The sequence below is a fragment of the Dermacentor albipictus genome, unplaced genomic scaffold (genome assembly GCF_038994185.2).
Source record: "Dermacentor albipictus isolate Rhodes 1998 colony unplaced genomic scaffold, USDA_Dalb.pri_finalv2 scaffold_11, whole genome shotgun sequence".
In the NCBI taxonomy this organism is placed as follows: domain Eukaryota; kingdom Metazoa; phylum Arthropoda; class Arachnida; order Ixodida; family Ixodidae; genus Dermacentor; species Dermacentor albipictus.
In genome coordinates this window covers 16,621,520-16,644,433 of record NW_027225565.1, presented here as the reverse complement: position 1 = coordinate 16,644,433, position 22,914 = coordinate 16,621,520, and the positions used below count along the sequence as shown (strand labels likewise).

Below are 22,914 nucleotides of genomic sequence, written 5' to 3'. Positions count from 1 at the left end.
AAATATAAAGAAAGGAGTTGACCTGAACCAGGGTATTTCAGTAAAATCTGGCTGTATCATATTACAGGCTGATCAGAAATTAGTCAATCTGGAAGTGGGGGAGTGCAAATAAAAAAAATGAATACAACTGTTTAGCTAAAAGGGCTCAGAACATTTAAAATCTTCTCCAAGTTCCCACTTATCTGCCCTCATCAACACTGCCACTCAGCTACCAGCCTAGAACGATAACCGTAATAGTCAGTTGAGAAAAGCGCTCATGCCTGTTATACAGCGCACCGCACGAGCCACGGATGAAAGTATGCCTATGGTAGAATGTGCACCACTCCCGTCAGTAACAGTGTTCATGAGGATACTGTTTTATTTGTCGCTCTTAAGCAGTGTCCTCATGATGTGGTCCTTGGACAGGACTTCTTGTCTGTCCACTCTGCACTTGTCAACCGTGTGAACGGTGTTCTTCAACTGCAGCTTACGTCTGAACCTGACATTATTCGTGATCTCCTGAAACACCTGTGCTGCATTGATTTCGTTTGCTCACTGTCCCAAGCTGCAACCAAAGTCTCTTCGACGCCTTCTATTCGTGTAACAAAATCCTGTTAGTTTGAAGACATTTCACATTTCCTTTGATAAACGTTTGTGGCAGTTGAGTGCTTGAGCAGTGTACCGGTGACATCAGGGCCAAGAAACTAAACGAAAAACCACATTATAGCGTATCTATAAAGGTTCTATTGTGTGAGGCAAATCCTGGAACTACAAGTTCTTGTCTCATTCACTCCTTGATTTAACATAAGTGGTTGCATGCAGATTACTAGGGCTTCCACTGAAAAACTAGTTTGGAGAAATCTTTGGTACACAAAATGTTTTATTTTTGAGCTAGTTGAAGCATTATAGGTTATAATTTTGGGGATGTGTTTCGCTAGATGATACACATGTATTTTCATCGTATCCGGCGGACTCACTTGGCTTGCTCATTGACAATGCGAAGTTAAAACAAGAAGGGCATATGGGTGTTCTGGTGTTTGTCCTGAACCCCTTTACGTGATAAAGAATGTACAGTTTATTTTGCTAGTCATTGCAAAATGTTTTCATATACTAAAATTCACAGTGCATATATGAATACAATAAAACACTAGCCAAACCCTGCTGCTCTTCTGATTATTCAGGTCACTTTGTAGTAATCGTGCTTAACTGCAACAACGTTAATGTTAAATGTTGCATTAAACAACCCCAACATTCAGAGATGCAGTGTTACGTTCCAGATCGTTTAAATGATAGGAACAAAGTCCATCATGCAGCTTGTTTTTTGTAACTACGAAGGTGATCACTCAAGTCTCAGCTTTGTCAAGAGTACTTAGGTGTGAGACCTCTGTGCCCTCCACCTTGCTTCAGCATTGATGAATGAGCTGAAAGGCTCTTGGTAAGTCACTGGTGGTGAACAGAGCTGGCAACTCTAGATGAAGATCCTTATCCTAACAAGGGCCTCCATTCCAAGTACCAGCAACTGCTGCAGCAATGTCTACATCAAATCAATTTACTACTGGCTGCACATTGCCATAATTAGTCACAAATAAGTACCCTCTCAACTCTGATGGAATGGCACCTGAGAAAAGCGACAGCTCACTATTTGTTTCAACATATTCAGCTGAAAAATATAAGAGTATAGCAACAGGTGCTTCAACATTACCAACTGCATAAAGCCTGCTTTGTGGAAAGTTATTCGTTTAGGAACATAACATAAACCAAAGAGCGTGACAGGCAAGCCACAAACATACCTAGTCATTTATGCTGATTGATCTTAATGCAATAAGCTAATCTAGCTTTCTGTAGAAGAAATTAATCACAGTCTCAGGTTTAACTTTTTTCCAGGGGCCATTTTTCTATACTTTGTTGCAATTACATTTATTTTTAGTTTGGTATCGACAGTCGGACTGGTAAGCAGCTTCCAAGCAAGTCAACAGCTGTCATTGGGCCATAAAGCAGCCACAGCTGTGGCAATAGGCATTAGATAGATTACGATGATTTTGTTAAGTAGCATTTGGTGACATACACCATCTAGCCATTCAGAAACTCCCTCACGGCCTTTGCAGTTACTTGCTTTTCTTCATGATGAAGAGTGCATTTCGGACTTTTGGTTATAGGACGTATTCTAAAACATTGGTAAATGTGAGCTGAGAAAGCTCATTAAGTGCAACTATGACTGGGCAAACGGGCAGGGTGTCAAGAAAATTGCCAGACATCTCTGTTGATGCCTGAAACAAGAAAGAGTGCAACCACAGCTTAAAGTAATCACATAAATTTTAGTGAATGAAACATTTTTGTATATGTGAAACGTAGGTTAGTTCCAACTGAAACACATTTGCTGTAGATCTATCCTTAGTGTCTGGACCAGGAAACCTTGTCAGTGCGGCAAGAAGTCTGCTTCTTTTACAATCTAAAAATGCATGTCTTATTTTTATAACCAAGAAGTACATACGAGAGAAGCAGCTTGCTGATTAGGTCTTTCTTTTGTCTCTAGGCCTGTCTGTGTGTGCTGGAAATGCAAAACAATTGAGGAACAAAGCAAACATATCATAGCATTTCTTCTGATCGGTTCAAAACAGAGCCGCATGCTCATTATAACTGCACTGCTTTAGGGAACTGATCAGCTTGTGTGCTTAAATCCTTACAATTGTGAGATTGACTTGTTTAGTTTGGCTAACATTCACGAAAAGGCCCTTTGTGATATTGCTTGGGAATCTGTAGTAAAATATATCCAATCATTTGCGGTTAGAAAGATAATGGTTGAACATGGTACAACCTTAGGTGCCTACACCCAATTGAAAGAATGACGTCACAAGTAACAAGTAATAACACCACCTTTCCTGCTTGCATAAGCATGTATTGACTGTTTTTCCAGCTTAAGTGTTGAAAATTGAACCTTATCAATAATGTATAAGCTTTAGCCTGACAGTTCCACTGGTTTTACAGTGGAAATATTTGCCTGAATGACAGTGCTTCTAGTATCAGGCATCAGCTGCATCATAATGTAAAAAGAGTGAGAAATATAATGCGGCAGTGTGGCACAGAGATACTTAGATTAATCTAGCTCAATTACATTTGAAAAGTGCTGGGAAAACAAGGGGAATGCGGGAGATGGAAATTCAAGATGATGAGAAACACTAGAACAAGGTGAATGCCGGAGCCAATGTTTAACCAAGTGGACTTGTCTTTTTCAAGGCGACATATGCTTTCTTCGGCACAGTATATATATAGGCTTGTTTCTTCTAAAGGGGAGAGAGGGTAAGGCGGGTTGGCAAGGCAACTACTGAAGGTGGGTTAGCGGCGAGGGTGTAGAATTCAGGAAAAAGTTGTGCTCTCAACGTCGGTGGAGGAAGCAACGTGTGTGAGCCAATTGACGTGTCATTGCAGGTTCCATTTTTCGTGGAAGGGGCCTGGACAACAAGGGCGGGTGGGGTACTATCGGCTTCACTGGAGGTCAGTGAACTATCGTTTCGGTGAAAGAGAAAATAAAATTAGTGGCAGAAAATGTAGCTCTTGGAAGAAAAAGTAATGAATAATAAATGAACGAATGTGGGGAATAAATATACGTAAAGGGGGAGGGGAGGCTGGAATACTGTTGACAACCAAAACAAAATATCTACGTACATGTATATTGAAAAGGGGGGGGTGAGGGGGTACAGGGCAAACCAGTGATAAATAAGCGCTGTTGCCCACACACTTTGAAATTTAGCACAGCGAATAAATTCTAAATCTCCCTTTCAAACGTTTACACCAATCGGTTGCAATGTCTTGAATTTATGGATGAGGTATGATTCGTTCTATTTTCTGTATCATGCAGAATGGAAATTTGACTGTAGGATATAGAGCTTAAGTTCATCAGTTATGACCTGGTTGGTTGAAATGTTCGGTGACGCCTTTGGGAAGCTCTTTAGCTGTGTCCGTGTGATGTCTGTTTAACTTGACGTTCTTTGATTTTCCCGTTTTATTGATATATTATTTCTTACAGAAGGAACACTCAAGCATGCAATATCGGAACTAGTGCAAGTAGAGCTAGTTTTCACTTCGTGTACATAGCCATTTGCGGTGTTTTTAATTTTAAGGTCACTTTGAAGGTGCCTGCAGTATTTGCACCTGAAGCGAGAGCATGCTTTTATTACGAGGGAATGATGTTGACTGACTTTTGCATGCACCAACATCTCTTTAAAATTAACGTCACGGCGATAGGTCACTCTTGGTATCACCAGGAACACTTTTCTTAGATGCTCATTACTTGACAATATTGGGTGCTATTTTTGTAGGATGTTGTTTATGTTCGGGAGTGCATTAGAATATTTTGTTATAAAAACTGGTGGGCTCTCAGATTCTGATGTAGGCTGTTTCGTAGCTGATTCCGGCTGCCTGTTCAATCTTGGTGCGACGTCATAAGTCCTGTCGAGAGGAATGTGTGGATAGTTTCTGCTAGCGTTGCTTTAAGTCATTTAGATGGTGCATATAATCGTTGTATTTGCTAAATATTCTTCTTGGTTTTGCTTGTCCACCAAAAATTCCTCGCTTGCAGTGTCACGGATGATGACTGGTGTAGCCCAGATACTGCTGGCTATCCGTAGGCTTCCGGTAGTGTTGTTATCAGTTTTCCATTTTCTATGTAGACCGTCGTGTCGAGCAAGTTGATTTGACTAGGAGAGTGGCGAGCTGTAAAGTTAATACTCGGGTGAAAGTGGTTGAAATGGCTAATTAGGTCGGTTAGCGCGCTTATGCCATGTTCCCATGTTATAAATATGTCGTCAATGTAACGCAGATAGGTGTGGGGTTTTAAAGGGTATGATTTATATGAGGTTTGCTTCAAGCTGCCGCATGAAAATATGTTGGCATACATGGGAGCGAATGGTGTTCCCATGCTTGAGCCGAAAGTTTGCAGGTAGTGAGCAGAAACAAATTCGAAATAGTTTAGTGTGAGAACTAACCTAAGGAGTGACAGGTAAACTTCAGGAGCGTGCGCTTGAGGACTGACTGTGAGGGACTTTGATACACCTTCAATTCCTTCACTCATGGGTATGTTAGTGTAATGGGTACAAACATCTAAAGTTACTAGAATAGCACTGTCTGAGAAGATTTGGTTGACGTTAATGCCGTCGATAATTCAAAGGAAGTGAGGCGTCTTGAACGAAAAATGGGAGGGTGGGCGGGATGTTTGACAACTGGTGATTTAAGAATTTAGATAGTGACTCGGTAGGTGTGTTGTTATTAGACACTATAGGCCGAACTGGGATTTCTGCTGTGAACAGTTATTCTACGGCAACCTGATGTATTTTAGGAAGAAGATAAAAGCGGCCTGCTTCTTTGTTCTTGAGCATCATAAAGCTATATTCAGACTGGGTGATCAGTGCCTGGTACAGGAGCTCCGTTATTGTACTTTGCACAAGGTTGCTGTAAACTGAAGTCGGGTTAGAGTCAAGTTTTGTGTAATGGGCATGGTTGTGCAGTTTTAAGGCCTCATTTTCGTACTTTTCTATAGGCCAGATTACAATACTGCCGCATTTGTCTGCCGGTTTTATTACAATATCCATTCTTTCCACAAGTTTTTTTAAGAATTTGGTGTTGAGCGGGGGACAAATTTTTGCTCTAGCGGCAACGCCGCGTTGACTGTAGGATGTCCTTTGATATTAGCTTTATGCACAAATCGAAGTAAGGGCACTGTTCGACTTCCGGTGTCCACGTGCTAGGTGGTCTAAGAGTCTTTATCCTGTTTTCCTACGTCTGGCCTATCGAAAAAGAATCCCTTGATGTGCATGCACCTTGAAAACTGTTATATCCTTGTGGAGGTCATACTCATTCACTGCGTTGTTCATGAGACAAAATGTTAGACCACGTTTGAGGAGATTACCTTCATCGGGATTTCAACTCTGTGATATGTCTACTACATTGCTGCAGTGCTCTGGATGCTCGCTCGTAGCACTATCGATGGAGCTATGTGCTGTAGAAGTCATAGCAGTTTTCTTGGGTGGATCTGTGGTTCCAATACCTTTGTGTTAGTATTTATCTAGCAGGTTTTCCTCCCTAGTTTCTACGAATTGTTCAAGTTCACTTTTTTCCAGTTCAGATTAATTTACGCTGTCAAGCTGATTAGTAATTATCATAAGTTGTTCCCGGCAGTGTTTGAGAATATAAATTAAAGAGAGCTACACATTTTCTAAGACAGCATTCCACTTCAATAATAGTCTGAAGAGTAAAGAGCGGAGGGCATATCTAACCTTATTTCTAAGGTCTTCTGGGATTTTCCTGTGTTTATTGCAGCTAGTGTAAGTTTTTAGGTGAAATCTGTAATTTGTTTGTTTGGCAGCGAGTTTGCCGGAGTGGAAGAAAGGGTGAGATTTGTTGCGTGTGCTATATATTTGGAAACTACTGTAAAACATAACTACAGGCTGCACATTGTGCTGTACATTCAAGGTACAGCCACATACAACTGTAAAAAAAGCAAAAATAATCAATCTTTCACTTATGCAGCAGAAATCAAAGAATGACCACTAACCAATCACTTACTGCCAACATTACACCCCAAGAACTGACTAAACCTTGTGCACATGTGACTTGCATACAATGCATGCATGTTAACACCGGCTCTTACCTCTTGTACGTGTACGAGTTGGCTGAGGTCATCTTTGAAGTAGGACACCACAAGGGGTATAAGACTGACCGATGCAGCATCCTTGTCACTCAAACTGGTCTCAGCTTGCGTTATCTTCAAGCTTCACTCCAGCACTGCGTCATTCCCCGTGTAAGCAGCAGCACTACATCTCTGGGTATGTTGCTCAGCCTTCCATCCATTCGCACCCCTATAAGTTTTAAAAAAAGAGATGCAGAGAATAAAATGTGATTATGTACTCATATATTTCTTACATATGGAAGAATAAAGAGCTGGGCACATTGGTACATCAAAGAAATACTTGTAGAGGCATAAGCCTGTTATATTAATCTTAGCACATTTGTGTTATCTGCATCAACACATGATTTTGCTGCACTGTGTTCAATCCATGGTTGAAAGTTCAGTTGCAAGTAAGCAACTGTGCATATTTTCGTTTCCTACAAAAACCCAAACAGTCCCAAACAGTCCAGTCCTGCTATCACCGACCAATTCACAAGCTAGAGGGCAGGTTTGCAGACTGTGGGTATACATAACCTACATTCTTGCATCATCCAGACCTAAGTGGCTTTCTCTATGCCCTACAGCTTCCAAACTCTGTATGCTTCAGCATGCTTTAACTGCGCTGCATAAACATTGATATATACGTGGTTTTGCATACACTAATGCAAGGGCAATTTTCCCCGTACAACTTTAACTGCCTTATTTTACATGCTTCTTTCGTTTCGAGTATGCATATGTGCAAAAATTTCTAATTGATATAAGTTACAGAAAACCTGAAATTCTTTAGCTTATATGTACTTCAGCCTTTCTGTCTGGATCTTGCTGATGTTAAAGAATCTCAGGTGGTCAAAATTAATCCGGAGCCCTCCACTACAGTGTACCTCATAATCAGCACTGGTTTTGGCACGTAAAACTCCAGAATCAATCAATCAATCTTGCTGAAGTGCACTTAAATTAACTTCTTTGCCTGCGATGAAATATTGTCGCCATGGCCAAAGAACGAGGCAAATTCCTCTTTGCTGCTATTTTGTCCATAAAGGTACTCTGAGCTGCTTCCAGCTACATTAAAGCTAAAAGCTCGCCCCAGCATCAGATGCAGTTGCTTCAAATGCTGTTCACAACATATGGACAGTAAAAGAGTACTATTGTAGTCGACGTTGCTGAAGTATACTGCAGAGCTATGTTACAGCAGTTATGGCAGTCACTGCCCCACAAACAGCCTTGACAGAATGCCTCTGCACTACTTCAAAATACCCCGGCTTGAAACCACAGAGGTCACTGTGGGTACTGCTAGTGTGAAGCAAACACAGGAAGAGAGGCTGAAAGGCGACTGCACTTCTGCTGGAACCGACGGCGACATGTTTCTACTTACTTTCTCACTCAGCTCGCCACTTCCACTTTGCTCCTGGAACTCACATGGGCAGAGCTGTTAAGCTGTGTATTCTCAAGCTGAGATTGGACCAATCAGAGAAAAATGGTGAAATCACTTACTACCAACTTCCTCAATTTTTCAATTTACTTTTGTTCAATTTAAGCAACCATTTCAGTTTCTCTTTTCTGCTGCTAATACTACTATAGTTACACAATATGAATAAAGGTCCCCTAGTAGTTCAATGAAACATATACCTTTGGAAATGGTCGAGAAGATGTTCCTTCTTAAACAGTAAAGGCCACATCTCCTTAATTTCCTTGGCTAAGTGTACTGGCTCTGAAGAATTTATAAAGGCTCTGATCAAAGGGTAGCATTCTCCCATTTCCTTCCTTTGGAGGGGGATGTCCTCTTCACATGGTGCTTCCGATGCTTGCTCAGTCAAAACTTTCTTTGATGATTCTAGCTCATCAGGCGTTAATGTGACAGTAGCAGGCTGCCAATCAATGCAGCCATGCGAAGAATTCGAGGTTTGTTTTTTGTCTTTGTGCTACGAGAGAGTGCCTCTGCGAGATGCTTACAGTCTCTGCGGGTGTTCTCAATTCTTGCTTCAATCTTGTAGGCTAGGCCCACCAAGGAAACTGAGTTTGAACTGGAGTTAGGGTCACCAAGTGAATGTGGGAATTTGCCGACAGCATAGTTTGCGATGTTCCTGATTTCTTTCGCAGAAGGTCGGTCTTTCACTTTTCGGCATGCAGCTGCTATCATTCTCACTACTTCCTGTTTTTCTGGTGGCCGAAGAAATGCACCTTTGTCTAAGGCATCCAGCACATCCTGGCTAAGGTTTTTCCAAGAGAGCTCTACCTTAGAAACAAAAGATGGTGCCAGGTCTCTGCTGCTCGACGACCTGACTTCATCATCGCCATAACATCCCCATAACAACATCACCATAACGTCTGGTATACAAAGTGTACCTGAAATTAGCCTGTGCGCCTTTTCAGTAAAAGTAGTGATGCTTGAATAGACTTGCCTGAAATCCATTCACCACTGCACACAGTGAATGTATGAGTGCCACTCTCAACGGATTCAGCCAAGCAGCTGAAAGCCTCTTCATCAACCTCTGTTCCATCAAGTAGATAGACCTGCAAGCAGCATAGATTATTTATTACCTTCTACACAGAAATGAAATGCACACAATTTTCAGGCTTTGCCCCAAGTGAGTTCTAGCCACATTCAGAAATCTACGAAGGGTTGAGCACATGAACCTCCTTATCCTGCACAAAAAACACCAATCGCACAGCCCTGAGAGCTCAAATGAAATCATTTGCGTTTGTAGTCTGCACTTTGTATACCAAACACTAAATTATAAATAAACGTAACAGAAACTAACACTAACACAAGGCACATTTCTTAGGAGCAGCCACCAACGACATTCAATGCTTCTAAAAATGAGCAGCAGCCATGACAGGCCATCCCAAACTTGGCATCATTTAATACCTTCAGCTGACCCCTTCAGACTGCCACCTGGTGCTATAAATTGATGCTAATCCATACCCGGTACAACTCTTCATGTAACATGGCTTTTATTGGATTAAAACGAAATTACAGTGCTGCTTATCCAAGGCAGACCATGAAGAAAAAAGGCATGCAATGACAGCCTCGACAGCTGTAAGCAACAATGAGTCCAGCTACACCAACTACACTCACAGAAGCAAATTACAGCCTGAAAATACGAAAACCAAAGATGCTATGCATTTCCTATATGTATCTTCCAGTTTGCCATGGAATTAAGAATATATTGAGAGTCGTGAGCATAAGCTCAAAGTACATTTACAAACCTTCAGGTCCTCATTGCGACACATTCCAATTTCCACAGCTTTCCTTTTTACGGCATCAAGCGAGCTCACAACTGCGAGTTTCTTGATGGTGTTATTACTGCTCTATAGTTTCACAACCATCTTAAAAAAAGAGACACATACATAGTTGCTTGTTTAATAAGAATGCAATACCAGGGCGACAAGCAATGTAGTCAAAAGAGCCTTAAATTGGTCAAACGAGAGTGGAACTTGATAGAGGAATTCTGTGAAACATGCAAGGTGGAGAAGTAAATATTGAAGTGGAAATTATAAGAAATTGCCACAAAGGAGACCCATACAGGTTCCTCGAAGGTAAAACTTTGCAGATGAGGAAAAATTCATCCTGTTCTGGGACTCAAACAAAGGCCTACCTACTTTCTTTCCGGGGCAATCACTTCACCGTTTAAACTAACTAGGTGGATAGCAGATGGCAGCATTTACTCGAACTCATTAAAAGCTCAAAGCAACGCAAATTGACAACGAAATATTGTGGAAACCAACAACGTGGAAAGAAGGTGGATTACTTCACATTGTAGGTGTAGAACTCCACCTTGCGAATTTTTCAACTACGAAGCTCCACTATGGAGAAACCCGTATGGGTTGTCTTTGTAGCAACTTGTTAGAATTGAATAGATGTCTTATTTCAATTTAATTAAATATGGAACTAGCTGTACAACTGGACCACGTATGCTCATTGATACTTCAACTAATTGCACTGTGAAACTGCAGCAGCCCTTCTTGCCCCTGAATTAAGCTGCAAAATTACAGCTGCACCGCCAAAAAACACAAGTGGGCTTACTGTTAATCCGCCTTTCAAGAAAAAAAATATCGTGAACCACTCCAATCTGTGAAGGTGGGTGACCAGCGAAGCTGTTTAGCGCACGACACAGAGGTGACATAATTTTTACCAAAGTACGAACATATTTATTGTCCTGACTGGTGGTCATCGTGCCGATAGGTGCGCACATACATTAGCATATCACCTCTGTTGTTAAATCTGTCCGTCACGTAAGACAATGAATGGCTCATATCCCCATACCCCCGTAAACGTGGCCTCCCCATCACGACAACAGAAGTGAAATTCTACTCTGGAATGGTGCGCGGCAACGAAGCCAGCTGTGAGAGAAGACAACGCTTGAGCCATTGCTGATGCTGATAGCTTTTTGCACAACGGAGCCAGCTGCGGAAGAAGACGATGACGAACGCACAAGAATTGGCACGAGTGTGTTCGTGCAGTTGCGCTGAATTGTGCCAGCTCTGGAAGAAGACAACGGCGCTCGAGCTATTGCTGATGATAGTTTCTGCGCCCATTGGACGAACAGATTTTGGTTTTGCCTAGCCATATATAGCTTCGCTGTAAAAGCTCTTTTGCTTAGTAGGCATACTACTGCAATTCCTATAGCTGCAATAAGTGTGCATTGCTTTTCATTTTGTTAAATGACATCACTTGGGTGTAGAATTTTCAATCAGCCAGCTCAGCATGAAGTCAGCGCATAAGGAACTTTCAAACTCAATTAAATTGAAATTTTGCACTGGATGTCACTTTGGCATGGCGGCAAGCAGCTGCTCTCCTAGTGTTCCTCTTTCACGATGGTTAAGGCAATAATGTTGAAAGGATTGCACACATGTAATATTGTTAGCCCCTTGTCGGTACTGTACATGAGCAATGGTGGTGCTGCGTCCTTGTTGGTTGAAAACGTGGGTTCATACTTGTAACCAATCAGCAACATATGTATTTTACCTTCGTAACGAAAAGTTAAGCCCTAATTCAAGCTACACATTTGTTTGACAAACCAGGATGGCTTATTTCATTCTACCGATATTACCGGGAGCTTGTCCTCCCCCAAAAGATATGTCGTCAAAGAATGACGAAATTAGAAAAGGAACAGCCCCACAATAATTCTGCATTGCAATGAGAAGCCTGCTTGGGCCTGCTGACTATGTGGGCTAGGTGACTTATTGATGCCCCATCATATTATTGGCTAACGCTTTATTCATTATTAGATTTGCATCAGGTTAATCGGTGCAAGTCATCCGTGATTAATTAGTCAAGCATGTCCTCTTAAAGCTATACATGCAATTCTTTATACATGCAAGTTTAATTTCTGCGTTGAAATCACCATCTTTTCGTCACAGCAGGATTTCGAGCGCAGCTATATATATGTATTCTGCTGAAAGTGAGAAGGCAGACAACTTGTCAGGTGGTGTTTGATTTCAAACCACAGTGGTGATGATACAACACTTTGCAGGGTGTACTAAGCACAATCTCACTCTTTCATGCATAGAGCCAGTGCCCAAACAGATGTACATTCGAAGAATTTCAACGCATTGCCAACTTTTCTGGTGCAACTCAAATGTGCTCTGGCATATGAAGCTTTTTATAGGAGGAAAATACTAGCAAAATTTGCCACTGCAACTGAACTCCTATTCTGTAATTGTGTGAAATGCATGTTGCACGTCTGTAAGAGGAAAAACAACTATCTAATGCAATGTATAAATGTGGAATAATCTTTTTTTAGGTTTTGTGCACATCAACAAGCCGGACCATTTTGGTTGATTAGTGGCTGGCTAATATCCAACATTTTTAATCAATCGACGCCCAACCCTACTGGCTACACACAAAATGTTAACGGACTAAACATGGTGTTTACTGGCTTGAAACATCAGGCTCGGCTTGTCATTATTCTATGTAGACGAGATTGAGACGAAGGCCACCTTCAAACCTTGCAGGCAAACTACATCTAGTTTATACGACATAACTGCTGTATCCAGTGTTGGAAGTTTCTTTGTAGCGAGAAAAAGGGGGGCAAATGGATTTGAGGGCTTTAAATGTGGGAGCCTTTAGTTATGCTTAATTGTTCAGATCAATGTCCTACAAACAGATATATTCTTGTTAATTTCTTGTATATGTCTACGGCTGAAAATATCAAGTTTGACAGATCAATCCTGTTTTCATATTATCTCTAATGAATTGATTTCTTAACGTACATCTGTCGAGTAAGGCCCAAAACTCTCGAGATCCCCATGACTTGCTATCACCAAGCAGCAGCATTGTATTATCATGCCACGCTCTCAATTGCCTCGCAGCTCATAATTTGGTAACAGAATATACTCATTGGGGAAGCCTATAGAGGGGTGGGGGAGAGGTTCAACACAGGGTTTCCCTCTTGACTTTTGTGTTGCAACCACTGTGCCATTTGCCAGACTGCAACCTAGTGCAATAGTACAACTAACATTTTTACTGTATTTTTAGTTTTCTGCAACATCATAAATGTACATAGTAAATATATTCTTAAATGCAATGCCACCCATGTCCATTACGTTCACCATCTTGGGATTGGGATTATGCCGTTTCTAATAAACCTCAGTTGATAGTCGAGTCGTTGTAGTGTGAACCTCTCCTCTTGTCCTTTGTGTTTTTTGACTGGTTTTTTCCTTCAACTATGTACCTACTCGAGCACTATGAAAGCAAACACCCAAAGTAACACTTGAAAGGCTTTATAGCACTTTAATGCACATGCTTCACACAAAATGTTCCATAAGAGTGCATATTTAAATTATTTCTCATCAAATTACTTCAAAGCACAGGGTACAGCTATACCTGCAAATTGCTGGGTGCAATGAAAGAAACTATGTCAGTTTTCTCAGTTTTCAGAAAATGATATTGTAGTATATATATTTCTGTGTTTTTCTTAATTAAAGAGGGGAGAAACCGCCAGGGGGCGAGGAGCACAGTCGTACCTCACATGGGCTTCTGCTTTTCTCGCTATCTTGTGCGGAACATTGCTTGGAAACTCAGCGAATTTGGTAACCTCGGATTCCTGAAGTTGCAAGGCATCGTTTGACACCAGCCACGACGCAGTGAGTGGACCTTTACTCGAATTATAGAACCCTGAACATTGTGTGACCCTGCGCTCCAGTATAACCCTAACGCCGGGGCACCCGTGGCACGAGCGGGAGAGCAGCGGCTCGCGCCTGCATGCCCGCGGTGCACGCGCACGGCGCTCTCGCAGTAGGAGTGAATCGCGCAGAACCAGCATCTGGGGCGAAGCGCGCCCGCTTTTCTGGAAACAGAGATGGCGAACGCTTCACAAGAAGAGCCGACAACGGCGCGAATGGAGGTGAGCGGGGCTAACACCGATACCATACCACAGTGGACATACGACGCGAATAGCGGAAAAACGACGGGTAAAGCCCACATCGAGTGGCTACAAGTTGGTCGTAAAGGCAGATCAGCAAAAGAAGACAATAAATCTACCGAGGAAAGCGCCATGGAAGTCCTGAAACCCACCCCAAACCTCAAGCACAACCACTGCCGCAGCGTCAACGCATTCCGAAGATGCGCCCCTTCCCTACTGACGACTTTGAGATCGTCTTCCGCCCTCAAGCAGGCCTTGACCTCTCGAAACACACACTGATTGCAGTGACACATGCCATCGGAAGATCCAGTGGTTTGGTCCAGCAAGACTTTCACGATAATGTCCGAATACAAGTGCAGAAACTAGAGAATGTGATCATCGCGAGCACGGCAAGTACGGAACGAGCTTCCAAACTGCAGCATATCAACACCATACAACTCGGCGGAAGCGTCTATCAAGTAAATCCCCACATCCGGCACCCAGACGATGTGTGCCGCGGAGTGATATACGGCCTCGAACCGGGTACAAGTCCCGCGGAGATTGTTGCCGGCCTTCGAGTGGACTCAAGATACACGGTTCTCGGCGCGCGCATGCTAGGATCTTCAACAGCCGCGGTTATCACCTTCGACGGACAGCACGTCCCTTATTACGTAACGTACCAGAGCGGTGACTACAGATGCAAGCCCTACCGAAAATCCGTCCAATACTGCAGAACCTGCGGCGCCATCGGACACAGACAGGATATATGTCCTCAGCCGAGAGCCAACTTCTGCTACACATGCGGGCGCGATGGGGTCACGGAAGAACACCATTGTCACCCGAAGTGCAAAATTTGCGGCGGAGACCACGAAACGGCAGGCAAGGAATGTAAGAAGAAACTCCGTAACAACCCTCCTCCCTACCAAGTAAGAAGACAGCAACTTGACAACGCTCACGCCCGAGAGAATCACTGGAGTTCGAGCACCGAAGACTTCCCCGCGCTGGCTACCACACCAGATAGCTCACGGGGGCCCTCGCCTCGACAAAGACCTGGCCGGAGTCGCTCTCGCTCTATCCCAAGATCGCGCTCTACATCCCGCTCTCGGTCACGGTCTCGCTCCGTTAGGCGAATCACTTACGTCGCCGCGGCGAACGGAAGCAGCGCCTCGAATTCCTCACGCAACCCGAGCAGTTCGGGTAAGACAGCGACGATACGGACTCTCGAACATAAAGTGCAGGATCTAGAGAGGACGATACAACAACAACCGGTAGCCGAGTGCAACATGTCAGAACTCGAGTAAAGAGTAGCGAAGAGAGTAGAAGAAAGCATACTAAAACATGTAGAAACCAGAATAATGAAGCGGGTAGACGAACGGCTGCAAGCACATGAAGCGAAGATTCTTGACCTTGTGGAACGATGCCTTCAAGTCTTCGAGGAAACCCTCACTACAAAACTTCTCGCATCAGTAGACAGGACCGTACAGACAGTGATAACTAAAATCATGGAAAAGGTAGAGCCACTAACCCGTACGGTCAGCACACTCGACGCCAAACTGGATGGCTTCATGGCACAACGACACAGCTTCATGACCTATGCTTACAAGAATTTCGTTACTCATGAACGTCTGGCGGAGCAGTTAGGAACCAAACGAAAAGGACGAAGGACAGTACGAGGGGAATCCGCGGAGGATTCTAGCTCGACAACGCCAAACCACCTACTCCAGGTGGAGAATAACCACCAACATGGCGGCTCCCAAACGTAGACATACCGAGCCGCTTCCCACCCTCCGCATTTGGCACTGGAATTGCAGATCCTATAGACCCCGCTCGGCCAACCTGCAAGAATATCTCAAAGCAAACAATCCTGACATAATCGCGCTACAGGAAACCAACACCATGAAAGTAAAGCTCCCCGGCTACAACACTATGGCACAGACTGCCCGCACCGCAATTCTTGTCAAGAAGACACTAACCGCACAGCCTCACGAAATTGAAGACACTGAAATCGAACACACCATAGTGGAGGTGTTGCCGACTCGCAAGAATCAACAGAACCTATACCTGGCCAATCTCTACAGCCCGCCGCGGGAGCAGCTACTCCACTACGACCACTTCGTCCGGGACCTTCGCAAGAACGTAAACGGCAACCGGCTTGTTGTAGCAGGGGACTTTAACGCCCCACACGCGGCCTGGGGCTACCCCAATACCCCCAAGAAAGGGGCACGGGTTCACGATGCCGCACAGCAGCACGGTCTTACGTTATGGAATGACCTGCTCCAACCCACCCGAGTGGGCAACAGCGCGTCCCGGGACACCAATCCTGATCTCACGTTCACTCGAGACGTGCGAAAGGCCACGTGGACCCGACTCCCGGACACGCTAGGGAGCGATCACCACATAATTCAAATCGAGGTTGAACAATCTCACCGCGCACACAAGACAGGAAAGGCGCGACTCACTGACTGGAATGCGTATAGGAATGACCTTGATAACGATTCGAACATCGAAGACGTCGAATCTTGGCTAAACGGTATCGTAAGTGCGGCTGACGGCCACACCAGGACGATTCAACTAGACGAGGACAATCCGGCGGTCGATAACCACCTACTGCACTTATGGGAGGCTCGGCGATCGCTCCTCAAACGATGGCGACGCCAAAAGCTCAACCGCAAGCTCCAGCGCCGAATTGCCCTATTAAGCATGCAGGCACAGGAGTACGCTGAACAGCTAGCGAGTCAGAACTGGCGATCCTTCTGCGACCAACTTCAAGGAACCCTCAGCACAAAGAAGACTTGGCATATACTTCGATGCCTGGTCGACGACACCCACACCAAAACCCAACAAAGACATACAATTCACCAACTAATCCACAACTATGGCGGCACAGAGGATCAGCTACTCCAAGAACTTCAGACGAAGCTACATGGCTCAGCTAACCCGCAAACCACTGCCACCAACCTTTCCACCTCCAGGGAGTACCAAGGAGCGCCGAACGAAGAGCTAGATCAGCCTTTCACACAGGCAGAGTTGCAGGCGGCCCTCTCTAGGATAACACGCAATACGAGCCCGGGCAAAGACAGAGTAACCCACAAGCACCTTCGACAGCTACCCCCTCGGGCGTTGACGGCTCTCCTTCGGTATTATAAGGACTGCTGGATTAAGGGCGAGCTACCAACAGCCTAGAAACACTCGGAGGTAACCATGGTACCCAAGCCAAACAAACCCATCTCCATCGCAAACCTCCGCCCCATCTCCCTTACGTCCTGCGCCGGGAAACTGTTTGAACACATGGTCAACGAGCGGCTCACCACACATCTCGAGGGAAGCGATCGCTATCCGCACACCATGTTCGGCTTCCGCCAGATGCTCTCCACGCAGGACGTCCTCTTCCAGCTAAAAGAAGATATTCTTGACCATTTGAGCAAACACAGCAAGTCTTCCATTCTAGCGCTAGACGTAAAGGGCGCCTTTGATAACGTGAGCCATGAAGCCATTCTCCGTAATCTAGAAGATATCGGCTGCGGTGCCAAAACATACGCCGGCTTCTTGCGTGAAAGGTAGGTAAACGCTGAGAGCAAACTATGTGAAATATGTTCTTATAGTGTTTGTATAACTAAATGGAGCGTAATAGAATGAAGCCTCAATGCAGCGATCGCGCAGATTCGCAGCGACCGACTGCGCGTCTGCATGCTTGTCCGCGCACTGTTTCGCTTTCTGCGCGCGCGCGTTTTCGCACCGTGCCGTGAGCTTAAGGCCGCAGAATATGAGCATTTGACAGTATACAAGCAACCATTGTTGCGTGGGCGCTATCAGAGCTGTTCAAAAATAATTTCATTGTAGAGACTTCGACGCCTACGGGACTGTGATGTGCCGTCGCGACGATTCAATCTTTTTTTCTTCTAAATTCTTTAACCTTTCAATACTATTTCTCGAGTTGCGTCGCACTGTATGTTTATCGGCATTCTCAGCGTGCAATTTCCCGCTGCTCCTTTTTTGTAATCCAGTGCATTAATTCATAACACAAACATGACCATATGCCATGCTTTCTTTAAATGTGCTTCCTACCGCTGCCTTTCCACTCCACTGAACTTGCCAGTATCTATAGCATCGACAAGTTCATAGACCAAACCGTCATGACATTAGTCGGGCAGCGGACTCGGGGCGAGCGTCTCAGTGCGCGTTTCCAGAACATCGCAGACCGGGCGCCGTAGCAGAAATCTTCCTCGCGTCTGTGGTTGCTGCATACCCGAGCTGTAGCCGATGGCTGTTTGCCGGTTTTATGTTTGGCGAGCCAAGCTTCACGCAGCTTCTTGTCCTGCGGCTACGTGTGAATAAGGCTGACACCAACCTACGTTACGTGCGTCCGGCCCTGCGGCACCGAGCAGTAGCCTACCATGTTGCGCGCCTTCAAAGGCAGCCACTACCTATTGTAGTGCTTTCAAGCGTTGTAAAGGAGACACTCCAAGCGTAAAAATTTCGCCACTAAATTAAAACCGCAGCGTACGAGGGAATTTAATTTCGTTTTCAGCTCGCTTCGGCGCGCCCGAAGCAGCCGACGCGGCCGCTATGTCCACGTGATCCCTCCTAGCACGTCACGCCGACGGTGGCGCCAGCTTTTCCAGTGGTGGAGCTCGAGGCCAATAGGCTGCGGCGAGCTCGCAGCGTGGTCGGCGCGGTCTGTGAGAAGTGACGAGCTTTTTCGCACTCGCAACAGGGCAGAAAAAAGCCCGAATCGATGCAGAACTCGGGCTAGAAACGTGCTTCGCCACAGCTAAGGCTCAATACTACCCAAGCTGGTACTACCCAGATAACGTTTCGCGCGCCGCCACCAGGCGCCGCTACTACATCTCAAACTCCAGCGCAAGACGCCCCTAGCCGCGCTGGCGCGCGTTATTAGCAATGGCGAGGTATACGCAGGAGACATGAGCACACCGTCATTTCCGATACAATATCGTGCAACAACACACTACGTAAGTCACCCCCGCACAGGGCTAAAGGCACCTCAACTACATACTATCGCGCTCAGTACGAGCTACTACGCTCAAGCGCGTGGCGAAGCCGTCGCGGGTTGTAGCTCGTAATGAGCAGCACTGGCCGGCGATTCGGCGACACATTTTAATTTCCAGGGCGACAGCGCAAGCTAAGCCGTTCAGTTGCATGCCCAGAAAGTATGTCTACGATTGAACGTCACAAAAGCACTCGCATGAGGCCTAGAAAGCTAACTTATAGCAAGGAAGCGTGCCATTATAGAAAGGCAGGCGCACGGGCGTCCGTGACTCGCAGATGAACAGCTTTTCGACACAACAAAGATTTCAATTTCATTCGAACTTACCGTGCAATCCTTTGACAGAGGAGCCGTACAGTCCACACCGCTGGTTGCACCTTACAGCAGCGAATAACGCTGTAAATGAAAGTTGCCGCCGGGACACAACCGCTCCGTCTCGCAAATCCGAAATAGCACCCCATAATTGGGCCTGCGTGCGACTGGCGGTGTTCTTCCGCGCATTAGTGTCGTCGGGCGTCGTCGCGCAAGTTCCGAGGAAGAAGTTAGTTCTATGGAAGCTTTAATGCTGCATTACCGAAACGGGTATAGGATGAGCCTTCTTGCAATCGCAGACGATAACGGTACTCACCACATTAGTTGCAATACACATTACTACTTATTATTAAAACAGGGACAAATATGCTTCCATACGTAATAAGCAGTGCGGGAGTGATACCATCAGCGCCACAAGAAAGGGATGGTTTGAGGCGCTTTATACGCTTTACAACACGGTCTTCATTGGCCGATAGCGTACACAGCATACCAAACTGAGAATGAAGGGTAATTAAAGTAGTAGCACCTTTTAGGCCAAATACAGGAGCGATATTTTCGTCAAGGGCATCCGCAGTGTTCGAGACAACATCGCCATTTTCATCAACGAGACATACATCTGCAGCACTCTTTTTAGAAGAATGCGAGCGAACGTAGCTGCAGAAATAACAATAATAATCCTCAGTAGTGTCCCTGTATGGTAAACTTTTGCAGGGACACTAATGCCCACAGAGTAACTCTCGCAAAAAGGTGGAGAGGCAAAGTGTGAGAGAAATAAAAAATTTGAATCACTTCCAGTTAGGCGTGGTGTCGGCAATCTCCCGCTATCGGATTCCTAGCAACATTGTTTGGTCGTTTCTTCCTTTCTTTGTGTTCATATGCCGTCGAGACCACGGAGACACCACACCTTAAAAGGGCTCTGAACGACTTTTCATCCAAGTGGACAAAGGCAGTTTAAGTGAAAACACGCTATTTCAAAAACACTTTGCCGTAAAAACACTTCAATGCATTCAGCAAAAGCGGTGTTATTGGCAATCAAACACGGCCTCCGCTGTGCCCTCGTTCTTTCTTCAATGCCTCACACTACGAAGGCTACAGGGCAGTGGGGCGGGCCCACAACGTTGCGCCTTCTAAACGTCATAGTGGCGCGCAGTTCAAACTTCATTTTGGATGTTAGCGTAGACGCCACGACTTCCGTCTTTGGTGACTAGGATGAGCTAAATATAAGCCACACGCAGTTGCCCTCAGCAAGCCGCAGTGCGCTTAGCCAGTGTACTCGTGGCGGCACCCCTGTGGCGGTCGCGGTATCTACGCCATGTAGCCGACCGCAGCTTGATGTCAGCTGTCGGCCAATAGCAGCTGTTAAAGGGGATGACGAAATAGTGCATCTGATGACGCAACAGTGCATATAGAACATAGTGACAGGGTATTCTGTTGAAGAGAGAACGTTTGATAGAAAGGTGACTTCGCGAATCCGCTTGCGAGTCCGCTTGCACCGCGTACAACAGCAAAACATGGCTGAGACGTTCACAGCAGCGTATGCTACCCGCGGACTATGTTACTTCACCAAACCCGAGGGGTGCTTCAGGGCCGCTTTAAGAGCTTGCGTCCCGTCAGCATGACGCGGTGAATACCGGTCTCGCAGTGAATACCGAAAAACCTCTCGCCGCAGACGGCGTTCAGAGGGCAACCGCCGCGGCCTTGTTGGGGCCATGGTGACAGTATAATAATCGACGCTTTTCCGCTGCACTTGTGTTCAAGACAACATCGAGGGAAATGTGAAAGATGATGCCGTTGGTACTTTAGGGCGACGTTGGGGAGTGTGTCTGCGAAGCCCCGCTTTCTATCGTAGAATATTTTTGTTCTCACCTCTCTACCTTTTGATGTCAAAGGGCAAGCGGGTTTGTCATAGCACAAACACAGCGCGCTTCTAACCCTATAGTAGCCTTTCAGCCACCTAATGACTAGCACTACCATCATGCTTTGCTGTAGCTGTGGCGTAGTGAAACTCGTCGCGAAATCGGTGTAGTCATGCAATAAGAATGCTACTGAACAGGGAAACGCTTGCATGTACCTAAGAACCTATTAAAAATAGGCGTGCTCTTTCCCCTAGGGGGGGGGGGGGTGTAGCGCCGGCTGGTTGAGAAGAAAGAGGTTGAGGGGGAGGGCTCCTCGCCATACCTGTTGGCGTATTGGGCGGCGTGGGCGGCTCCTCTTTCGGCTCGGTCACAACGTGTCCCTGGCTGCGCATCTCTTCCGGAGGCACAGGGTCTGGTTTGGGACCCGGGTTGGCGCGGCGATCAGGCGGAGTTGCCGACTTCGTTTCCGAGGTGTCCGCCATTCGGGTTCCGACCACGACTCGGCTCACCTGTGCAGGGTTTTGTTCATCCACGGTGGGACACTGCAGAAACGTGTCAATGCGCGGCGCCGGGGCCGTGTGAGAACAAAGGCTCTGGCCTGGGAGGACGGCGCCGGAAGCTCGGCTGGCTGCGATCAGGTGCACTCCTCCGGATGCCCGTGCCAAACAATGCTGCGCGGGTGCTACCCGGCACCGCCTGTCGTATACTGTTGGCATCGCGTCGCCCAGTCGGTGGAAGCCAATGCGCGGGTGTCTTCTTTTTCTATTCGAACGATGCTTACTTTTCCCACCGCCTGAGGAGCCCGCTGCAGGACTATCGGAGGCCTGATATGCTTCATCGCCGCCGTTTGCTTTTTATTCTTCATTCTGCGGCGTCTCTGGTGATGTCTCGTCGGCTGCTGTTGCGTTCTCCAGGGTTGCGTACCCCACCGCTGCCGAGTTGTTGCGGCGCCTGATTATCGAAGCTCGACCGACGTTACTATTCGGTAGCGTGGCGTTGTCGGCGGGCTGCAGGCATCCGGTAGACCATGGCGACCAGGTAATGACGAGACGACTTCTAGTGCGAAACTTGCACGGTTAATTCAATGATTGGTGAACGATTAGAAGAAGAGAACGAAGTATAAAAAAATGGTCAGGCTTAGCTTGGTTAAGCCAAGAATGCGTTACATATTGCGCGAGTTGGGGCCCAGCTTTTCCTCCGGCTGTCGTGACGTCACGTCACGTGGTTGCGCTAAAGGTCAATGGTGGCTGCCCGGCCGCGCCCAAGGGCTGAACTGAGTGATTGCAATATGCAACGCATAAAAATAGAAGCAACTTAATAACAAACATAGCAAACTTAAAAGAGAATAGACCCACATATGAGACGCGCAGCAATGAACAATGTCTCATACCCTCAATGGTGGCTGCCCGGCCGCGCCCAAGGGCTGAACTGAGTGATTGCAATATGCAACGCATAAAAGGTACATGGCGGGGCCCTTTAAATAGGCCCATTACAATTTTAGGCCGGATCTTGCTGACGTCAACGTCACGTGATATGCACTGAGTCCCACGGTGCTTGGCAGCGGCACCCACTCACCCGGGGACCTTTCACGAGCCTGCCTCCGCAGGGGCAACCCACGGAGTGTTGATCAAGGTAGGCGGCTGATCCCTTTTCTTTCGCGCGTCGTTGGTTCGCGGAAAGGGCGTCTGGTTGTGGATAGGCGGCTGATCCATTGTCCCAGCTGACGTTGTAAGTCCCCGTCATGGCTTGATCCTTTCT

At 46.0% G+C, this 22,914-nt stretch overlaps 1 protein-coding gene across 2 annotated transcripts in view; it reads right to left on the bottom strand.

Moving 5' to 3' along the window:
* The window catches only part of LOC135896815 (zinc finger protein 787-like), a 91,407-nt gene extending 69,532 nt beyond the window's left edge, over positions 1-21,875 (bottom strand). For both annotated transcript variants that reach the window (XM_065425302.1, XM_065425303.1), the window contains exon 1: positions 21,479-21,875. In XM_065425302.1, coding sequence (XP_065281374.1) covers positions 21,479-21,872 — 394 coding nt within the window. In that variant the 5' untranslated portion in view covers positions 21,873-21,875. The remainder of the gene's footprint in view (positions 1-21,478) is intronic.
* Positions 21,876-22,914: the final 1,039 nt, after the last annotated feature.